The 22,302-nt window shown below is 49.4% G+C and overlaps 1 protein-coding gene across 1 annotated transcript; it reads left to right on the top strand.

The window, feature by feature from the left end:
* Positions 1-60: 60 nt before the first annotated feature.
* Positions 61-18,601, top strand: DEF6 (DEF6 guanine nucleotide exchange factor). Its single transcript, XM_047101774.1, has 11 exons — positions 61-184; positions 9,708-9,848; positions 10,471-10,656; positions 12,232-12,468; positions 12,558-12,704; positions 14,667-14,775; positions 14,961-15,259; positions 16,283-16,449; positions 16,563-16,761; positions 17,714-17,804; positions 18,008-18,601. The coding sequence occupies exons 1-11, from the start codon at positions 89-91 to the stop codon at positions 18,229-18,231; spliced, it is 1,896 nt and encodes a 631-aa protein (XP_046957730.1). The 5' UTR covers positions 61-88; the 3' UTR covers positions 18,232-18,601.
* Positions 18,602-22,302: the final 3,701 nt, after the last annotated feature.

Below are 22,302 nucleotides of genomic sequence, written 5' to 3'. Positions count from 1 at the left end.
CCCCTCTGCGGTCTCTGCAGCCGTTTGCATTTCCTGAAACCGGATCTCGGTGTCAGAGCCGCCCCTGGGCCGGGCGGGCACCTCAGCAATGGCCCTGCGCAAGGAGCTGCTTAAGTCCATCTGGTACGCTTTCACCGCACTGGACGTGGAGAAGAGCGGCAAGGTCTCCAAGTCCCAGCTCAAGGTGAGGGGCACCCGGGGCCCAGGGGAGGCCGGCAGACATGCCTCATCAGCCCCTGCAGCCCAGGAGCCAGGCATGAACGCTGTGCTGCTCCCCGGGCACTCAGCCATCCAGAGGCCCAGGCCTGGGGAGGGGAGACAGTACTGGGTAAGCAGGACAACATAGCCTGGTAGATCCTGCTGCCCACGTTCTGAGGCCCCAGGGAAGTACGTGCAGAGCTTTTGCCCAGAGCCCTGCCCCCCACCCCCAACTCTTGGGAGGGTGGAGGTGGCATCATTAGGTTTTGAAGGCCAACAGGCCAGGCGACATCCCATACTCCGTGTGTTGAGCACACGTCTCCCCAGAGTGAAGCTTGGGCACGCACCCTACTCCTTCCTGCTGCTTCCTCCTGGTTTTGAAGAGAGACAGTTAGCTAGTACTTGTCAGTCACTTCCTCCCGGAGCTGAGAGAGTGGCTTAAAGAGCCTCTCCCAGTTCCAAACCAGGCTGACTTGGTCATCTTTGGCAGAGAACAGCTCCTCTGAACTCTTGTCTCCCAGGTGCAACAGCACCGGGAAGGGGCAAGGACCAAGACCCTGTTCTGCTGCTGCCCAGCTCAGCCTCCCCTCCTCCCACACACCAGGTTGGGAAACTGTTCCCTTTGGCCTTGGGACCTCAGGTAGGGAGGGGGTGGAATCTGAGCCCAGGAAGAGCTCCATCAGTGATTGTCCTATCTACGGTTCAGTTCTTGGTCCTAGACAATTCCTAGGCGATCAAAAAGTTTCCTTCCTTCCTCTAGTCCTAGCTTAGTGTGGCCTTCTCCACCCTAGTTAGTGGGGAAGAAGCAAGGCCCTAGGCCACTGAAACCAGGGAACACTGGGAGATAGGAACAGGGTAAGCCTCGGCTCTCTGTGACCTCTCTTAAGGGACCATTCATTCAATTCACATGTTTACTGAGCAACTATGTGCCTGGCGTAAAGCTAGGCCCTAAATTTCTGGTGTCCGATCTGGGCACCCCCAAAGGTGGAATGTAGCCTCAAGGAAACCTCCATTCTTAATGATTAAGGTAGGAGGTGCCTGGAAACCTGGGAGAGATGAGTGGGGCAGGATAGGCACTATGCCCCACCCCCAATCCAACCTCCTACTTTGCTGAATTTCAATGCAATAAACTTAGATGTGCCAAACTGGTCCTATCCCATAATCTACCCCTTAGCCAGACTTACGAGCATCCAAAAAATGATTCTTGGCACCCCCAGGAAAGATAGTCCGTTACCACCTTTGATCATCTGGGAGGATTCCTCAACAGGCAGGTTCTTCCTTACATTCTATTTAAATCATTTTATTGCAGATCATGTCATCTAGCAGGGGCTTCAGTACAGACAGAAGAAAAGTAGATCATCCAAAATCCATCCCTGCAAAAACCCGTGCCCTGCATCCACCTCCCACTCTCATTAATATTTTATAGAAATAATCCCAACCTCCATAGTTTGTTGTCTCCAAGATACCATTTTCTGCCTATTACCTATAGCTCCTATAACCTCTCCAGGCTATCTATGGAAGGTACAGCCCTCAGGTGGGTCCCCTTTTCCTGGCTATCAGCCAGTAAGGCTTTCTACCTTAACCTTCTTTTCTTGGCCTCCCAACTGGATCGATGCCCACACCTCACCCCCACTGGTTGGGTATTTTCAGGGAAGGTTATATTAGGAGCTTACATACTTGAACTGTCCACTGTCTGTATCCCTTCACAGTTCAAATTGAGCCCACTGCAAGCAGCTTTGGCCACATAGGATCAAAGGTAGATTTCTCCCCCACTCAACAGAAAATGCGTCCACTCTGAGAATCTGTGCTAGTGGTAGGAGTCTTGGGCCAGGTGGTGGGTGGGGCAGAAGTGGTAAGGCCCATGTCACACACGAGAAAGATAGGGAAGGCAGTTCTTTCCCAAGACCATAGTGGTGGATACTGGAAGAGGAGGAAGTAGTGATAGTGTTGGGGGTGGGGATGCCAGAAAGGCAAAGGAGCAATAGAGAAGTGGTCAGAAGCCAGAGGAAGAAGCAGATGAGAGGTATACCAGTGGGGCCAACCCCACCCCTGAAAAGACTTGGGAGAGAAGGGAAAAGATCTTGGGATTAATCTGTCCTCACCAACACTGTCCCTGGCCTTGGGGTCCTCAGTTGGGACCAGGCCAGAGAACTGAACCAGCCCAGCAAGCTGTGCCTGTCTGTGACAGTCACCACTTCCCTGATGTGTTGGGAGAAGGGCTGCCACTGGCTGTCAGCAAGCCCTCTGAGAATTACCCAAGGAGTCAGCATTGTTTTCTCCGGAGAAGAGAAGACTTGGAGGACAGAGCAGATGAGTCTTCCTCTCTCTGAATTCTTGTAGAAAGTACAATGGCCTTTGTCCAGTTGAGGAAAGTACAGTTAGCCAATATGAATGGCACTGCTGCCCAGGATGGATTTAGATTGAGCACAAAATTTACCAGGAGTTGAGGACTCCTCTTCCCTAGGGGAGCAGCCTTGGTTCTGAACCTAGTGAGGGATTAGCTGAGAATTGGGGGTGAGGGGCCTGAGACTGGGGATGTGGATGGAGCAGAAGGTCTCTGGCTCGATGATATCTCAGGAGGCAGCAGGCCTACCCCTTCCTCTTGACAGGCAAGAGCTGGGGCCTTACCCACTGGGCTTTTTATTATTATTATTTTTTAATGTTTTATTTATTTTTGAGACAGAGAGAGACAGAGCATGAGCAGGGGAGGGGCAGAGAGGGAGGGAGAAAGAGAATCCAAAGCAGGCTCCAGGCTCTGAGCTGTCAGCACAGAGCCTGACGTGGGGCTCGAACTCACGAACCGTGAGATCATGACCTGAGCTGACCTGAGCTGAAGTCAGACGCTTAACCAACTGAGCCATCCAGGCACCCCCCCCCCCCACTTGACTTTTTTAGGTCTTTCAGGCTCCTGAGCTTCAGGCTCTGCCTCAGGAGAGGGACAGCAGCCTTCTCCTCTGTGGAGGGGAGGTTAAGAACAACTCCAGTCCAGGAATCTGCTGGCTGCGATCTTCAGCTTTTTTGTTCTGACCCCTACCTACTGCTGGTCTCCCCAGCCTAGGATGGTGGGCAGAGGGAGGATGATTTCATGGTGTGCAGAACACTTGAGTCAGAGCCACATAGGCCTGGACTTCTAAACTCCTTCCCAGCTAGGTGACCTCGGGCAAGTGACTGCCCATCTCTGAATTTCTAGTTTCTCATCTGTAAAGCCAGTGGGTTGAACTGGGGATCTCCAAGCTATCCAGCTAGATTACTAAGATAAAAAGGGGTTTTTTTCTAAATAAATTTTGACAAAGTACATCAAGTAGGTGAAATTGATCCTTGATGCAGCCTCTCTTTTCCCTTTTCTGAGCCTCTTTCTTTGGTGCCTGCCCTCAGCCCCTTCTAGCCCTTTCTTGCTCTCAGCAGGCGCACAACTCATTCAGAGATTCTCACCTTTTTGAAATCCCCAGGGCTCCTCCCTCCTGATAGTAGTTATACTTTATTATCTGCTGGTTGTAACTCTTTAAAGGATCTATATAATTTAAAAGTATCTCCTGACACTGAGATACACTTAAAAAACGATAGGCCGTATAGGAAAGAGAGATTATTTACTGTCTTTGCAGCCATTAGTTGGTGCTCCTTATGGGTTCCCAAACCCCTCATATCTGAGTTCCCGAGCGAAGTCTGGGAACCGCAAGACCATGGGCCCTGGCACCTGCCCCATCCCCACACTTGATTTTTTAGGGAACTCACAAGCCCCTAGAGGAGAACCATTTCCCCACATGCCTCCACAGGAAACAGTGAGTAAATGAAACCTCTCAAAGGTCAGTTGCTGTCAACTCAGAGGTCAGAGGTTGCCTGGGTTGGGGGTGAGACTGTGAGAGTCCTCTGTGAGGGAGCCTGAATAGCAGCTTGTGAAAACTACAGGCACCTGGACCCCACCCCTGGAAACTCTGAGTCAGTAAGTCTGGGCGGGCCCCACCGTATTTCAGTTTCACCAGCTCCCCAGGTGATTCTGATGCTCAGCCAGAGCTAATGTAGCAGAGAGATCAAGAGTAGGGCTTTAGAGGCAGACTTCCAGCAAGATGCTTAACCTCTCTGAGCCTTGATTTCCTCATCTGTAAAAGGAGGATAATGAGAGTCCCTGCCTCCAGGGCTGAGGATTGATTGAAATCAGCCCAGTGAGCTCCTGCGCATTCTGGCCTCCGCCCCTGCCATTTCCTTTCCAGCCTGACCCTCCCCTGGTCACACCCTCTCACCACCTCTAGCCCCAACCAGCACCCAGGCACAGGAAGCCTGGCAGTCTGAGGTCTACCGAGCTCTCTGGGGGAGAAGCCCTGAGCCCTGAGTGTCTGGAGCCTTAATTGCTTCTGGTCCCGACACCTGACGGCTCACAGGGATTGGAGCCTCTGTCCCGGGCCCCTCAGATTCCACTGGCAAAAGGTACAGGTGGGGAAGGTATGTCTTAGAGGACAGTGTGGACGAATGAACCGAAGTGAGGAACAGCTCAAATAACTGTACTGCCGTGTGGCAGGTTCTATCCGGGGGTGGGAAGGGGGTTTGCACAGCATCTCTTTGAATGCTGTTTTTAGAGATACAAAAACTAAGTCCCAGTGAGATTAATTTGCTCAGAGAGATTCAGTACATGTCTGCCTGACTTTGTATTTCTCCCACTTCTTCCCATGAAGCATTTAATTTCATTCAACAGATATTTACTGAGTTTCTTATGTGCCAGACCCATGATACAGCAGTGAATAAAACAGACAAAAATCCCCCCATGGTGGTGCTACCATCCTAGTCAGAAAATACAGATGATAAAATAAGTAAAAATGTATCACGTGATGGAAGATGATACATGACATGAGAGTAAATAAAGCAGAAATGGAGATGGAGAGTGGGAGGTTGGGGTAGAGGGGATGGGGTTATAGATTTAAATAAGGTGGTCTTGAGAAGGTGACGTCTAAGTTAAAGACCGGAAGGAGAAGAGAGTATGTGCCATGCCTGCACCTGGAAGAAGGATGTTCCAGGCTGAAGGGATGGCAAGTACAAAGGCCCTGAGGCAAATGTGTGCCTGGCAGAGTAGTGAGCAAGAGGAATGAAGTCAGAGAAGGTGCAGGAGGCCAGGTCATATGGGGCCTGAGGCCTCTGGAAGGACTTGGAATTTTACTCTGAGAAAAATGGGAAACCATTGGAGCATGTAAGTTAGACTTGAGTCAGACAAAAACATTTATCTTGTGGGGGACATGATACTGAACTCTGGAATCAGGCCTGAGCTTAGAGTCCTTGCTGCCCTCAAGGAATATAGAACACCCAGAAATGCTCGCACAAAAAGGGAATAGCAAATAAATGTCATTATAGACCAACTTAATAACAGGGTGCATTAGTGGTTAATGGCACTCTTTGTTTTTTTATCTCTGTGGCTTTAAATTTTTGTCATAAAAACAAATCCTCTTGGTTAAAAAAAAGAATTCAGAGTGTAGAAGAATATAATTTTAGAGAAGATGAAATTTATTCAAGTAAAACATGTTACTGGTTTAAAAAAAATTCAAAGACAAACGTAATGTTAAATATGATGAAAGTTCCTCCCCTCCCTGGGGAAGGATGGTGGGGTGATAGCTGTTAACAGTCTGCTGAGTCTTCTAGATTTTTCCTATATACAAATAAACACATTAGGTTGGGCCGTATGAAATTGCTGACGTTTTATTGTTTCAACCTATTAAAACTGCAATTTGCTATGGTTCAACCTAATCTTTGCACACATTTATTTTACAAACATTCCACTCTACAGCTTGTTTTTTTTTCACCAATCAGTATATTATGCATATCTTTCCATGTGTGTTCATAAAAGCATAATAATAAAAATAGCACACAACTTTTATTAAACAATGAGCTCCGTACCAGGTGCTATGCTGACCTCTTCATTCTAAAAAAAAAAAACACCCTTTGGAAATTTATTTATTTACTTTATTTATTTATTTACTTATTTATTTATTTATGTTAATTTATTTTGAGAGAGATAGTGCAAGTGCAGGAGGGGTAGAGAGAGAGGGAGACAGAGAATCCAAAGCAGGCTCCACGCTGCCATCGCAGAGCCCAGTGCGGGGCTGGAACCCACCAAACGGTGAGATCATGACCTGAGTCAAAACCAAGAGTCAGACATTTAACCAACTTAGCTACCCAGGCACCTCTGGGAATTTTTTTAATGTTTATTTATTTATTTGTTTATTTTTTGAGAGAGAGAGACAGAGCACAAGTGGGGGAGGGGCAGAGAGCAGGGGAGAGAGAGAGTCCCAAGCAGGTTCCACACTCAGCAGGGAGTGGGGGCTCCATCTCATGAACTGTGAGATCATGACCTGAGCATGACTTGAGTCGGATGCTTAACTGACTGAGGGCACCCAGGTGCCCCTAAGAAACCTTTTGGAGTAGGCCCCCTTATTATTCTCACAGAGGAGATAAGGTCTTAGAGATGTTAAACCACTTGCCCATAAGCACACAAGTGTCAGAGGTAAAATCTTTCCAACCACACATAGGTCCATGACACGGTGTACCTGTCCCCCTACTGAAGAAGCCTAGCTGTCTCCAATTCCTCATATTATAAACAATTCTTCAGTGAACATTCTTGTACATGTAGCTCTGTTCCCTTGAGCATCTATAGGTTAGATGATTAGAAATTTGGGGGTCATGCCCAATTTTAAGTTTGATAGGTTCTTGCCCTCCAGAGAGATTAATTCACACCTCAGCAGTAGAGCATTCAAATCCCCATTTCTTCATAGTCTCTTCAGTACCTGATATCAGTCAAGATCTATGTCCATATGTGAGGTTAAAAAATTGCACTTTGGGGGCACCTGGGTGGCTCAGTTGGTTAAGCGTCCAACTTCGGCTCAGGTCCAGTTCTCATGACTGCCTTGTTCGAGCCTGGCGCCAGGTGCTATGCTGACAGCATGGAGCCTGTTTCGGATTCTGTGTTTCCCTCTCTCTCTGCCCCTCCCCTGCTCGTGCTCTGTCTCTGTCTCTCAAAAATAAATAAACGTTGAAAAAAAATTTTTTTAATTGCACTTTCTACGCAGAAAGAGAACTAACATTAGCTCTGTGCAGACCTAACTCTGGCACTCTCCATAATCCTTTCCAGCCTCACAGCCTCTCCAGGTGACAGTTACTATCCCATTGTTTTACTGACAATGAAACTGAGGGGTAGAGGGTGAAAGTGACTACCTTCTAACAGCTTAACAAAGTATACCTCTTTCCACTAGAGGAAGCCTAAATCGTAGGGCTGATTTTTATTGGCCCAGGTTTGGTCACGTGCCCTTCCTTCAGCCAATCACCGTGACTCTGATGTGCCCACCCCCTGCCCCAGGTCGGGTCAGGGTGCACGCGGTCAATTACCACAGATATTGAGAATGGGGGAGAGGTGCTTCTCAAAGAAAAATCAGGGCTCCATTACCAAATAAGGGAGAAGAAGGCAGAGTTCATCAGGAAGAAACTTAAGATGTCCTCTAGAACAAGAGAAGCAAAACCGAATATGGCACATGAGATGATTTGAAGAGCACGGGAACCAGGGTTGGGGTGGGGGTCAGGGATGGCTTCCCAGAGAGGTATGAGCGAAAACAGAAACACCCTCTTGCTGGGTCTTCCAACTTCCCTCTTTGTTAAGTCGAGCCTGAGGCCCAGCAGAATACTGGGGGCAAGTGTCAATCCTTTGTCCCATCTTCTCTCATAAGAGAATAAAGAAGTGAAGACTTGGCATGGTACCATCCCTGGGGTGTTGCCAGCTCCTGCCTCAGGACCTGATCCTAAGCTTAACTGTTGGTGGGTGGAAGCAGCCCTTAAACACAGCATTTGTTGACTGCCTTCAGTGTGCAAAAGAGGACATAGGGGCTGGGTGGTAGAAATGAACAGAAACATTGCCTCCAGAGTTCACCATCTACCTGGAGAAAGAGTCTCAGGGTCAGTATTTTAATAGGGAGGCACACCAGGTTCCAGCCTCAGCTCGGCCACTTACTCTCAACTTCTCCAAGGCTGAGCACCTTCATCTAAAAAACGGGGATAATTATATCTGTGTATCGCAGTTGTGGATTTTAGACATGGGGTATAGAAAGCACCTCATACAGTGGCTGCCACATAGTAGGTGTGCAATAATGACCATTTTCATCATTACCACTGTGATAAGTGCTATAAGAGGACTACCTGAGGCAGTTTTATTTTTTCCTGCTTTTGTTCAAACTTCAACTTCTTTGTTCTTATATCATGGGTTTGTTAACCAACCCGTGTTTCCCCTCCACACCACCACGGCCACCATCCCTTCTAGGCCTTTTCCTCCACATGTCACAGACCATTTTTCGTGACCGTTCTTTGAGCCCTTTCCAGCTCCCTTCCATCTTTGAAGGGCAGTGACTGGAACTGCACTTGCCTTTCCCGGAGCTAGGCACACTGCAGCCCGAACACTGAGTCTTTGATGGAAATGATGAGACATTTGAGGCTTCTGCCCTGGTGTGACAGCCACCTCCCTGCTGATAGATAGCCCAGCATCCTGGGAAGCACCTGGGCTTTGGGATCTTCAGAGCTGGATTTGAATCCCAGACTCTTGCTTACTGTGAATCCTTGGGCAAGTTATTGAATCCCTTGAGCCTCAGTGTCCTTGTCTGTAGAAAGAGGACATCCCTACCTAACGAAGTGGCTAAGAACATGGCTGCGTGGGTTTGAAGCCCAGCTCTTTCACCTCATCTGTAAAATGGGGATATTAACAGTTGTTATGGGGATTAAATGAATTATGTGTAAAGTACTTCACTCAGTGTGCTTAGTGCATAGTAAGGGTATACGTTTTAGGTTTCTTTTTTTGTTTGTTTTTTATTGAAGTATAATTGTCATATAACATCTTAGTTTCAGGTATACAGCATAATGATGTGATATTTGTATATATTGTGAAATGATCACCACAATGTCTAGTTAACGTCTGTCACCATACATACTTACCCAACTTTTTTCTTTTCTTTTTTTTTACAACTTTTTTCTTGTAATGAGAATTTTTAAGATCCACTCTTAGCAACTTTCAAATATGTATGCAGTATTATTAACTATAGTCTCCATGTTATACTTTACATCCTCATAACTTATTTTATAATTGGAAGTTGTACCTTTTGACCCCCCTTCATGCATTCCACCTACCTCCCTACCCCCTGCCCCTGGTAACCATGTCTGCTTTCTGTACCTGTGAGCTTACGGGGGAGGGGGTGTTTATTTGTTTTTTAGATTCCACATGTAAGTGAGATCATATGGTATATATTTTTCTCTAATTTCACTTAGCATAGTGCCCTCAAGTTCCACCCACGTTGTTGCAAATGGCAAGATTTCCTTCTTTTTTATGACTGAATTGTATTCCGTTGTCTATATAAATACATAAGTTTTAGTTATGATTGAATTGCATCATGTATGCAGAGGACTTAGCCAGGATGGGAATGGGGACAAGCCAGGGAACAGTCCTCTGGCCCAGTTTTGGTTGGGGCACAGGAAGGCAAACTGCCACTCTGTCTCAGGTGCTGTCCCACAACCTGTACACGGTCCTGCACATCCCCCACGACCCTGTGGCTCTGGAGGAGCACTTCCGGGACGATGACGATGGCCCCGTGTCCAGCCAAGGATACATGCCTTACCTCAACAAGTACATCCTGGACAAGGTGGGACCTAGCTTGAGGGGGCACCTCTAACCTCTCCCCACTCCCCAGTCTGGCCAGCACCCCAATACACTGCCACCCCAACTCCTCCCACCTATAAACCCCCACTTCTCTCCCCACTGTCCATCCCTACCCTCCCAGCTCCTTCTTTCACGCTGCAGCCCCCTGTCCCCCTCCCTGCTTCCCTTAACTCACCCTCAATCTCCCTCACCTCAGCCTCCACACTTCCACCCCATTCCTACCTAGGCTCACCCCCCATTTCCAGCTGTAACCTTTACAGAAGGCTCTCCAGCCTCCCCAGTGCTGTGCCCCCTGCTCCTCCCAGCTGTCACTCTCTTCTCTTCTTGATTGTCCATCCTCCCTTGGCCTCCACTTCTTTTTCCCCTGGGCTGAGGCGCTAGTGTTTCTCTGTTGGCAGGGGACTTGGGTGGGTGTGGATTGGTGTGGGAGGTGTGGAATCAGCTAGTTACCTGGTAAGCAGCTCAGGGATTCCTCAAGTTAGAGCCCCAACTTGGCAGGGTAGGGAGCAGGGGAGTAGGTGACCCCAAGAAAGCAGCTGCAGGCTTGTTTGGTGGTAGAGCAAGGATGGGGCGGCCTTTGGGCTGACATGCAGGCCTGGTGGCAGGTGGAGGAGGGGGCTTTCGTTAAGGAGCACTTTGATGAGCTGTGTTGGACCCTGACGGCCAAGAAGAACTATCGGGTGGACAGCAACGGGAACAGCATGCTCTCCAATGAGGATGCCTTCCGCCTCTGGTGCCTCTTCAACTTCCTGTCTGAGGACAAGTACCCTCTGATCATGGTTCCTGATGAGGTGAGGGTAATGGCAGCCCCAGAATCACTGGGGCCAGGCCTCAGCAAAACCATGAATCATCTCTGCAACTTTCCCACAACCCCCTTCTTCTTGGTCTTCCCATGCTGGTGCCTCTCTGCCCCCAGCTGTCCCCAGATGCTAGAATTGCCCGGACCAGAATAATTGTGCCGTCCCCCAGGGAGAACCAAAACTACACTTACTTCAAGCCTCTGTTAACCCTCAGAGTAGGAAAATGACCTGTAGACTCTATTTACACAGAGCTGTAAATGCCTGATACCTTACTGGGCTTTTAAAAATGAAAACGATTTAAGATCAAATGGCAGGATTTAAGGCACCGTAGCAGTCTGAGAAGGGTACTATATGAGAGGAAGGGAGACTTTCCTGGGATAGCTGTCCAATTACCCCAGGGGGGGTGGGGCAACCAAATCTGGCTCTGGCTCTAGATTTTTCCCTTCCTGTCTTCTGTAATTTGGGTAGAGCCAGGGCCAACCCAAATTAGGGCTCCATAGAGGGTATGCTGGGAGTAGAGGCTCTACTGCCTCAACTCAGGTGCCCCCCAACCACTTCCCACCTCTCTCCCCCATCTGTTCAGCCTTCTCCTGACCTTTTGGTGACTATGAAGATGCCAGGGTCAATTTAGGTCTTAAGGTATAGAGGGGAGGAATCCTCCGTGTTTACAAGTCCTGGCACATCCAACTGCACTCAGATTTGTCTCCTTACTTCTGTTTGTGGGAAGGGTGAGGGAAATATCTAATCCCTGAACTGGTACACCTCCCCCCCCCCCACACTCCCAGCTGAGACCCAGGAGCCTCCAGAGCAAGAGAGTTTCCCAAGAAGCTGCTGGGGCAGGAAAGGGACATGTGTCTCTCTACACCTGGTTCAGCACCCCTGTCAGACTCCCGTCAGGGCAAGGTGGCCCCTCATTGGCCAGAAGGCTGCTTGCTGCTGCGATCAACATGTATGAACAAACTGCAGCAGGATGTACCCCAACCACTACTTCCTGTTCCTCTGTAGCAGGTTTCCTGTCCCTGCCCTGCTTACCACCACCCCCAATCCCCTTAACCTCCCATAAGGGAAGGATCCTCTGGGTTGGAGCTTGGGCTTGGAATAAGGACTCAGATGGGATTCAGGAGATCTGAATCGAGTTCTTGCTGCCACCAACTTGCTGTATGATTTAGCACAAGCCACTTCCCCCTTTGGGCCTCAGTGTTGTCATCTGCAAAGTAAGGGTATTGGATGACAGGGCCCTTGCACCCCCTCTGACGTGTTCTATGATTTGCTGCTTCTGCCTGGCCCCTAGCCCTCGGCCTTCACCCTGCCTTTAATTTAAAGCATGAAGGAGTGGGACGTGGGACTGGAGGTTGGGGAGGGAAAGGGGATGCCTGAATTGAGGTTGGGGCTCCAGGATCCCCTCCCAAATCTACCCTGGTTTCCACCAACATTTAGTCCTCTGGTCCCCCACTCCCTGTACCTGGTCACCCCTGTCTAGGCTCTGGGGAGCGAGAGGGGGCACCCTCTGGTATTGTCGCAGGCAACACTGCCTGCTGCAGCCACCAGGCTTTCCTTCTCCTCCAGGTGGAATACCTGCTGAAGAAGGTGCTCAGCAGCATGAGCTTGGAGGTGGGCTTGGGTGAGCTGGAAGAGCTGCTGGCCCAGGAAGCCCAGGCAGCCCAGACCAGCGGAGGGCTCAGCGTCTGGCAGTTCCTGGAGCTCTTCAACTCGGGGCGCTGCCTTCGAGGTGTGGGGCGGGACACTCTCAGCATGGCCATCCATGAAGTCTATCAGGAACTCATCCAAGATGTCCTGAAGCAGGTCAGGCCAAGCTGGGAACTGGAGGAGGACCCCCAGCTGGGGTGGATGGGGCGTGCCGGTGAGGCCTCTGACTCTGCTCTGGCTGGCAGGGCTACCTGTGGAAGCGAGGGCACCTGAGGAGGAACTGGACAGAACGCTGGTTCCAGCTGCAGCCCAGCTGCCTCTGCTATTTTGGGAGTGAAGAGTGCAAGGAGAAAAGGGGTACCATCCCACTGGACGCACAGTGCTGCGTGGAGGTGAGGGAGACGGTGAAGGGGTAGAACACAGGTGTGAATTTTGCTAACGGTTTCAGAAGAGATGGCTTATGCCTCACACAATACAGCAAAACATTCTAGGAATCCCCTTGAAAAGTTTTTCTCCTTCACCCAAATTCCATTCCCTTTGACAACTCTATACCTCCCTCATCTTTCTCCACATCCCTCTCCTTTCCCTCCCTTGGCTCTGTCCCGTTATTATTTTAGTGGCTTAAAACAATTCTTTAAATTGTGGTAAAAAGGGGGGGAGGGGCATCTGGGTGGGTCAGTCGGTTGAATGTCTGACTCTTGATTTCCGCTTAGGTCATGATCTCATGGTTTGTGGGTTCAAGCCCCCAGTCGGGCTCTGTGATGACAGTTCAGAGCCTGGGGCCTGCTTCGGATTCCGTGTCTCCCTCTCTCTCCGCCCCTCTCCGATTCATGTTTTCTCTCTCTCTCTCTTTGTCTCACTCTTTCTCAGAAGTAAGTAAACATTAAACTTTTTTTAATTGTAGTAAAAACTACACATCTATCATGAAATTTGCCATTTAAGTGTACAGTTCATAGCATTAAGTACATCCACAATGTTGTGTCATCATTACCACTATTTCCAAAGCTTTTTCATCATCCCAAACAGAAACTCTCTACCCATTAAAAAAGAACTCATCCCCTCCCCCACCCCCTGCTAACCTCTTTTCTACTTTCTGTCTCCATAAATTTGCCTGTTCTAGGTACCTGGAGTAGAATGGAATCATATAATATTTGTCCCTTTGTGACTGGCTTCTTTTACTCAGCATAATGTTCCAAGGTTCATCCATGCTGTGGTGTGGATCAGAACTTCACTCCTTTTTATGGCTGAATAATGTTCCATTGTGTAGACAGACATTTTGTTTACCTACTCATTCATTAATGGACAACGGGTTGTTTCCGTCTTTTTGCTGTTGTGAATAATGCTGGTTTGGACATCCATACAGAAGTTTCTGGGTAGGCATATGTTTTCACTTCTCCGGGTACACACTGAGGAGTAGAATTGCGAGATCATATGGAAATGCTGTTTAACTTTTTAAGGAATAGCCAAATTGTTTTCCATAGCAGCCATACCACCTTACATTTTCACCAGCAGTGTATGTGGGTTCCACTGTCTACATCCTCATCAACATTTGTTGTTTTACATTTTTAAAAATCATCCTAAGCTCTGCCCATTTTTTGTCACGTAAGAAAACAGGTGTCACTGAGGACAGAGCATAGAGCTGGGCAGAAAACTGAGCCCCACCACTAACAGGCAGTGTGAATTGGGCACGCTCCACGACCTGTGAGAGCCTCAGTTTCTTTTTCTGTAAAGTGGAGCCAATAATGCCTGCCTGGCAAGGTTGTTTGGGAGATGTGAAAAAAATGATGCATATATAGCACTACTACGGCCTCTAGAGCATAAGAAGTTCAATATGTGGCAGCTGTTATTTTCTGCTAGAATATGACTTAGGGGAGGCAGGGATTTCGGTCTGTTAGGCACACCTCCACCTCGGTATCCTAAATGCCTAGAACGATGAGCCGCCTGCAGTAGACACTCCAAAATATCTGTGGAATGAATGAGTGGAGAACTTTTTCAACAGGCAGGGCTATGTGAAAATGAATGATTTGGATAGTGACCGTGTCACAGGAGGTGTTCAAGAATGATCTGCATAAGCACTCAGTAATGGGCTACATGCTAGGCCCTATGGAGAGACACCAAATGAAAACGGCCCCGCCCTACCTCCAAAGAGCGGGGACTACAAGGGTTATGGGGACACAGTACGCCCATAACTAACCCCCATGCCAAGCCATCCAGGCTCCTGGCAGAGTAGGAGCGGTGCCCAGGGTGGATGGCCAGCGAGGACCGGTAGGGGATGGAACTGGAGCGTCTCTGCGGCCGGTGTGGCCCTGACCCCAGTGAAGCCAGCGTATCTGGGGCCACTTGCCCTCTCCCAGGTGCTGCCCGACCGAGAGGGGAAGCGCTGCATGTTCTGTGTGAAGACAGCCTCCCGAACGTACGAGATGAGCGCCTCAGACACACGCCAGCGCCAGGAATGGACAGCTGGTGAGTGCTCGCCGCCGGCTGGCTTGGGTCGCCTCCTTAGTGAAAAGGGGGTGGTAACACTGTCCAGCGGGAGGCCGGAGACTGACTCGAGCAACTCCTAAGGCCCCTTTCCGGAGGTGGACCACCTCGAGGACCCCGCTGCCCCTGGCTAGCCTTCCGCTGACCCCCTCCCTCTCCCGCCGCAGCCATCCAGACCGCGATCCGGCTGCAGGCGGAGGGGAAGACGTCGTTGCACAAGGACCTGAAGCAGAAGCGGCGCGAGCAGCGGGAGCAGCGGGAGCGGCGCCGGGCAGCCAAGGAGGAGGAGCTGCTGCGGCTGCAGCAGCTGCAGGAGGAGAAGGAACGGAAGCTGCAGGAGCTGGAGTTGCTACAGGAGGCGCAGCGGCAAGCCGAGCGCCTGTTGCAGGAGGAGGAGGAGCGACGCCGCAGCCAGCACCGCGAGCTGCAGCAGACCCTCGAGGGCCAATTGCGCGAGGCGGAGCAGGTGGGGACCGCACCCGGCGGGGGACAGCGGGCAGAGAGATGCTGGGAGACCCGGCTAAAGAGCTGAAGGCCTGGGGTGGGGCCTGGGCCGGGGGCGGAGCCCACGGGCTGGGGAAGGAGGTGCGTGGAGGCGGGGCTTGGAATGAGGGCCTTGGAACAGAGCCTGTGCACCTGAATGAAACAAGCGTATGGGACAGGGCCAGTTCCAGGGGCGGGATAAGGGGTGGGAGTGCAGGAGGAACCTATCCAAGTGATGGCTGGAGATGGAAGACGGGGTGGGGCTGGAGCTGAGTGCTACAGGTCTAGAATTCGGAAGCCTTGGCTGGAGGCGGGGCTTGGACAGAGGAGCAACTAAAGACGGCGTTTGGGGATGAGTTTGGACCCACGCTGGACTAGGTTGGACTACACTTGATCTAAGTTTACAGTGGAACCAGTTCGGGGAACGCAGGATGGGAGGAAGGAGGGAAGAATGTGGAGGCGGATAGGCATGTAGGTGAATTAGATATAGGATTTAAGAGATCTAGAACTGGAGTTACAGACACCTGGATTCAATCCCAGCTCTGCCCCTTAGGAGCCTCGTGATCTCAGGAAAGTTAGCCTCTCTGTGCCTCATTTACTTATCAGTGACATGTTGGTGCTAACAGAACTGTGTTCTTAGAGGTATGGTGAGGATCAAGTGAAGGAACACCTTTAGTTGTTACAACAATTATTATAATTATAGTCACTCCCTGCCTAGTACTAGCCTTAATTATAGTTATAATGCCTAATATTAATAGGACATAATACTGATTATTAAGGCTGGTGCTAGGCAGGGGGTGACGAGCCCCTTTCCCCCATGTAGCCTCTGTTCACTGACCATTATCTGACCTAGTCAGGCTCCCGGAAAGGGGTCAGATCAGGAAACCCCAACATGAAGGAGCCCCCCCAGACCCCCACCGGGAGACAGCTAGTTGGGCCAGCCTACCGGCGGCCTTCCCTGCCCCACGCCGTGCCCCCATGGACGCGGCTCTGTGTCCCCGCGCAGGCCCGGGCCTCCATGCAAGCTGAGATGGAACTGAAGAAGGAGGAGGCTGCCCGGCAGCGGCAGCGCATCCAAGAGCTGGAGGAGATGCAGCAGAGGCTTCAGGAGGCCCTGCAACTGGAGGTGAAAGCGCGGCGGGATGAGGAGGCTGTGCGCCTAGCCCAGACCAGGTAGGACTGAGCGGGACCCCTCCTGGTTCCCCTCCCTGACTCCCCAGCGTCCCGCTGGCGGGGCACCCGCGAGGTGCCTCGGCCGTGGAGACGACACAGTGTGCGCCCGGCAGACTGCTGGAGGAGGAGGAAGAGAAGCTGAAGCAGCTGCTGCAGCTGAAAGAGGAGCAGGAGCGCTACATCGAGCGGGCGCAGCAGGAGAAGCAAGAGCTGCAGCAGGAGATGGCGCTGCAGAGCCGCTCCCTGCAGCGAGCCCAGCAGCAGCTGGAGGAGGTGCGGCAGAACCGGCAGAGGGCCGACGAGGACGTGGAGGTGAGGCCCGCAGTGGCAGAGGGTGGAGGCCGGCGGGGTGAGCGCCGGAACCCGCAGGATCCGGAGCCTTCCCTGAAACCCCGAAAACCCTGAAACCCTTCCTGGCTGTGTGGCCTCAGGCCGGTTGCCTGACCTTTCTGAGTTTCAAGTGCTTCACCTGGGGAAGGGGACCGGTAACAGCATTGTTATAAAGACCAAAGGAGAGGATATGTGGTATTTAGCATGTAGCAAGTGCGGAGGGCACATTAGCTGCAATTTGCTTCATGGTTATTGATCTGCGCAAAATGTTCTCATACTCTTCCAAGCCCCTCCCTTGCTGTCCCTATACCTTGGCTCTAATCTCCATGGAAGAGGGGTTGATGTCATCGTCGTTGTTGTTCTTTCACAATTTTTGATGTTCTTATTAATGTCGTTTTATTCGCTTTGTTGGCCAACATGATCATAGTAAAAAATTTGAACACAGAAATATGTACCATGGAAAGGGAAAGTTCCTCCGTGGTTCCCTCACCCTACAACCACTGCTAATGGCTGGGTGAGCAGTGGAGCAGAGCTTTTGCATTAGGTCCTGCAGAGGTGGTGTGGTGCGGTGGTCAACGTCGGTCCCTGGGCAAGTCACTTAACCTCTTTTGCCCTTCCTTGTTGTTCGCCTCTGCTCTGGAGGTTAACTAAAATAATAAATATGCTTTGCACATCTTAGCTGCTTAATGAATGGAAACCATAATTATGATTATTTTTGACCCTTTGGGGACCCACGAGACCCCTGAAACTGGAAGCTAACTCTGTTCACATATCTCACTCTTTATGAACCTGCGTGAGTTTTTCTGGGGAGGTGATCAATAGCCTTTGTCAGATTCTAAGGGGACTGCAAACCTGAAAAGGTCAAGGCACCCTGTTTAGGATGGTCTGTTTAGTGGGTCTCTGACCCACTCCCCATTGGCCCTGTCCCCCACAGGCTGCCCAGAAGAAGCTGCGCCAGGCCAGCACCAATGTGAAACACTGGAATGTTCAGATGAACCGACTCATGCATCCAATTGAGCCCGGAGGTGAGAAGGGGTAGACCCTGGAGCTTTCTCTGGAGTGGGGAGAGGGAAAGGAAGGCGAAAGGGATACCTCCAGATCTACAGAGTCTGCAGGGGATCAAAGGTCAGGAGGTTCTCCTTTACCCCAGGGACTGAGGCAAGGCCCTTCAACCTGTCCCCTTTGCACGCACCTTTCTCCTTACTCACGGCTGCCTTTTCTCTGCCAGACAAGCGTCCCACCACCAGCAGCTCCTTCACAGGCTTCCAGCCCCTTCCACTTGCCCGCCGTGACTCCTCCTTAAAGCGCCTGACCCGCTGGGGATCCCAGGGCAACAGGACCCCCTCACCCAGCAGCAGTGAGCAGCTGAAGTCCCTCAACGGTGGGGATGAGGCTCCCATCTCGGCTTCCACCCCCCAGGAAGATAAACTGGACCCATCGCCAGAAAATTAGCCTCTGCTATCCCCTTCCCCACCCCCCAAACTCATACCCACCAGAACCTGGCCACAGCTGGCCTGTGGGTGATGCCAACCCCTGCAGAAGAGGGAGCTGAGGACCTGGTGCCAGGAGCCCAGGCCCTCTAACCATGAAACAGTCCAGAACGGAGCCTTGTTTATTTTGGGCACCAGCCCCAGACCCCTGACCACTGAGGCTGTCTGGGATGTTGATCCTTGAGAACTTGATCCTGTGCCTTAACCCCAAGGACCCTATGCCCTGGGCTGGAAAAGAGACCAAACAAGCAAGCAAGGCAGCGGCATGTGCCCTCAGACTGCCACCAAGCTGTAGAGGCACATTTCTAAATAAAAACTGCCCTTGGAGTGAATCCTTGATCAGGTCTGCCGTCCATCTCTCCTGCCACGTCCTCTCTTCCTTCCTCAAGTCCAGTTATAAGTCTCAGGAGTGAAGTGGAGTGCAGTGGCTAGGAAAGTACATTCTGCCACTTACCAACTGGGTGACTTTGGTCAAGTTTGTTCACCTCACAGTGTTTCAGTTCCTGTGTTGGTAAAACAGGAATAATAATAAGATGTAACTTATAGGGTTGTTGTGAGGATCAAGTGCTTGGCACATGAGCAAGGACTATTATTAGTATCACCCAAAAGTGTTTACTGAGCATCTATTCTATGCCCCACAACTTCCCTGTTATTTAATTCTAATGGCAACCCTGAGAGGTGGATGTTATTATTCGCATTTTACAGGTGGGGAAATTGAGGCTCAGAGAGGTCAGATAACTTGCTCAAAGCCTTCCAAACTTGCTTCTTTTCCCATATTATTTGACTCGCTGACCTTGTCACCCAAGGCAGAGATATGGGAATCTAAGATGCTCCTTTCCTCTCATCCCCCTCGTGCAAAACCATCATGAAATGTGGTAGGTTCTGCTTTACTCTCTCATAGCTTTCAGTCCCTGTCTATGGCCACTGTGGCTGCTGTGTGGTTAACCTAAGGCCTTTGTATTCTCCTGCCTGCTCACCTTTGACTCCTTTTTCATCTTGCCCCATATCTAATCAGTCAAGTCAAATTCACATTCCCTTATGTGGCACATGAGGCCCGGGAAAGCCTCCTATGCCTCTGCTTTACAGATCTGCTAACAGTTCTCTCATTTTCTTCCCCTGGGCCTGCACGCTGGCTGCCCTTCCCACCTTACTTCACATAACAGCCTTCATAACTAGATGCATGAGTTCCTTGAGGGCATGGATGTATCTTCTTCAACTTACGTCCCCAGTGCCTAGTACAGTGCTTGGCTCTTAGCAAACATGCAACAGTGTTTGTTGAATAATTAAATTCTAAAATGAATGACTGGGTGTCACACAGCTTAAAAGTGATAAAGTAGCTAAGATTCAAACTCAAGCCCATTCATTTATTCAATGAATTATTCGTTAAGCTCCTATATCATGCTAGGTGCTGGCTATAGGGCACAGAACAAAACAAGAGAGAGTCCCTGCCCTCCTGTAGCTTATGTGCTGTCTGATATCAAAGTTCAAATCTTTTGCCAGTACCCCAAACTCTACTGCAAGGAACTTCATTATAGTCTATGTAAAGTGCCATGAAACAAAACTACTAGTATAGCATGATACGTATTTCAGGGATGGGAAGTGAGGTTCAAACTCTAAGTGCAGTACGATTCAGGAATTCAGAAGAAAGGGAAGCATTAGGTAGGAACTGGGATTCACAATGGCCCTTAACTTTTTTAATTTTCTTTTTAACGTTTATTTATTTTTGAGACAGAGAGAGACAGAGCATGAACGGGGGAGGATCAGAGAGAGGGAGACACAGAATCTGAAACAGGCTCCAGGCTCTGAGCTGTCAGCACAGAGCCCGACGTGGGGCTCGAACTCACGGACCGCGAGATCATGACCTGAGCCGAAGTCGGCCGCTTAACTGACTGAGCCACCCAGGCGCCCCTACTTTTCTTTTTAAGTTTATATATTTGAGAGAGAGAGCGCGTGCACAGGGGAAGGGGAGGGGCAGAGAGAGAATCTCTGCTAAGAGTGTGGAGCCCCACTCGGGGCTCAGTCTCATGAACCTTGAGATCATGACCTGAGCTGATCAAGAGTTGGACACTTAACTAACTGTGACACCCAGGCACCCCGGCCCTTAAAATTTTTAATAAGAAAGGAGAGCAAGAGGGGTGCCTGGGTGGCTCTGTTGGGCATCCGACTTTGGCTCAGGCCATGATCTCACGGTTCAGTTTGTGGGTTTGAGCCCCACGTCAGGCTCTGTGCTGACTGTTCAGAGCCAGGAGCCCGCTTCGGATTCTGTGTCTTCCTCTCTCTCTCTGCCCCTCCCCCACTCATGCTCTGTCTCTTTCTCTCTCAAAAATAAGCAAACAGTAAAAAACATTAAAAAGGAAGGAAAGCAGGAGAACATGGAAACAAGGTAAGTAGAAAGAAGCATAACACATCTGTGAGCACAAGAAATATGGATTCTGGATATCGACTGGGAGGATCAATTGTCCTCTAATTGGAGTGTGGTGTCTCTAGGGTACAAGGAATTTTAAGAAAATCAGTGTGCAGATCCTCAACTTCCAAGTGTTCTCTCTACCAAAACTGCTTCCCTCCTTCATAATGCCAACTTCCCTACTTTCAGTAACAAGGTTCACCACTCACTCACCCACTATCTTTCAATGGCGGACTACCCAGAGGGGTAAACGCCCTGGAACACTAAACAAAGCAACAATTTGCAATGCTGGTGGTGCCTGTGGGTGCTGAGGAAATGAATGGCTCAAAAGCTGGACAACAAATTCTTTTTGTTTTCAAGCAGGAGATTTCTAAATCTTTGCTTTCAAAACCTAGAAGGACTTAATTACATCATCAGCTGAAAAATCATTAACAATCTCTTTTTATAATAGATCTTTGTGATTTTTTTTTTTTTTTTTTTTTGGTAAACAACTGAGATTTAGATGCCACTGCTCTGTCAAAACTCTCAGTTCCCATATACTTACTGATATGAACAAGGTTTCTCAGCTTAAAAATGAAAACATGGGCCTGGAAGTGATGCTAAATGCAGAATTTCTGCAGTAAGTCATGTTCAACTATAAGCATATGAACTACCTAGGGAAAAAAACAGCCCATCCATTCATTAAGAAATACATTTTCTGGGGATGCCTGGGTGGTTCAGTTGGTTGAGCAGTTAAGCATCCGACTTTGGCTCAGGTCATGATCTCACGGTCCATGAGTTCGAGCTCCGCGTCGGGCTCTGTGCTGACAGCTCAGAGACTGGAGCCTGCTTCAGATTGTGTGTCTCCCTCTCTCTGCCCCTCCCCAACTTGTGCTCTGTCTCTATCTCTCAAAAATACACGAAACATTAAAAAAAAAACAAACCCACACTTCCGGGGCACCTGGGTGGCTCAGTCGGTTAAGCGACCTACTTCGGCTCTGGTCATGATCTCAGTTTGTGGGTTCAAGCTCTGCTTGGAATACTCTGTCCCTCCGCCACTCATGCTGTCTCTTATCAGTAAATAAATAAACTTAAAAAATACATTTTCAATGTATGGTTTGTGTTTATGTGTATTACTTATAAAAATCATAATATTTATATTGATCCGATCAATTGGGTATTACTAATTTTGTAATGGCCACTCAAACCAGAAAAAAATTCTCACTTAGAGTTATAAAACTCTAAACTGTAAAAACTATATAAAACTATAAAGTTGTATGAAACTGAAACTTTTTTTAATTCTCAACTTATACACATATTTTGGTTGCAGAGATGTACGATACAGTAATCAATAAAAAATTGAAAATATATATTACATTGATCAGATTTTTGAGGGGAAAGTGGAACTGAAATGCAAGTGCAAGGAGAAAAGGAGACAATGTAAGATTTTTTATTGATAAAGAAGAGCTTCTTCATGTATTTTTAAGATGGATGATGGATGATGGTAAGCATCAAATCACTATGGGATTTGGGGCTTATTCAATACATTTAAAAGGGTAATGGGTGCCTGGGTGGCTCAGTCATTAAGCATCTGACTTTGGCTCAGGTCATGATCTCATGGCTCATGAATTCGAGTCCCACATTGGGCAA

The sequence above is a fragment of the Lynx rufus genome, unplaced genomic scaffold (genome assembly GCF_022079265.1).
Source record: "Lynx rufus isolate CCGP_SWC_20201006 ecotype Redwood Valley unplaced genomic scaffold, mLynRuf1.p SCAF_6, whole genome shotgun sequence".
NCBI lineage: Eukaryota > Metazoa > Chordata > Mammalia > Carnivora > Felidae > Lynx > Lynx rufus.
Note: the sequence above shows the minus strand (reverse complement) of the source record. Positions and strands in the feature narration are given on the sequence as shown.

Excerpts from the sequence above, each read along its gene's own strand:
- DEF6 (XM_047101774.1), top strand. The coding sequence starts at position 89 with ATGGCCCTGCGCAAGGAGCTGCTTAAGTCCATCTGGTACGCTTTCACC. Across the intron at positions 12,469-12,557 it reads TCCAAGATGTCCTGAAGCAG|GGCTACCTGTGGAAGCGAGG; the intron begins GTCAGGCCAAGC and ends TCTGGCTGGCAG. Across the intron at positions 14,776-14,960 it reads GCGCCAGGAATGGACAGCTG|CCATCCAGACCGCGATCCGG; the intron begins GTGAGTGCTCGC and ends CTCCCGCCGCAG.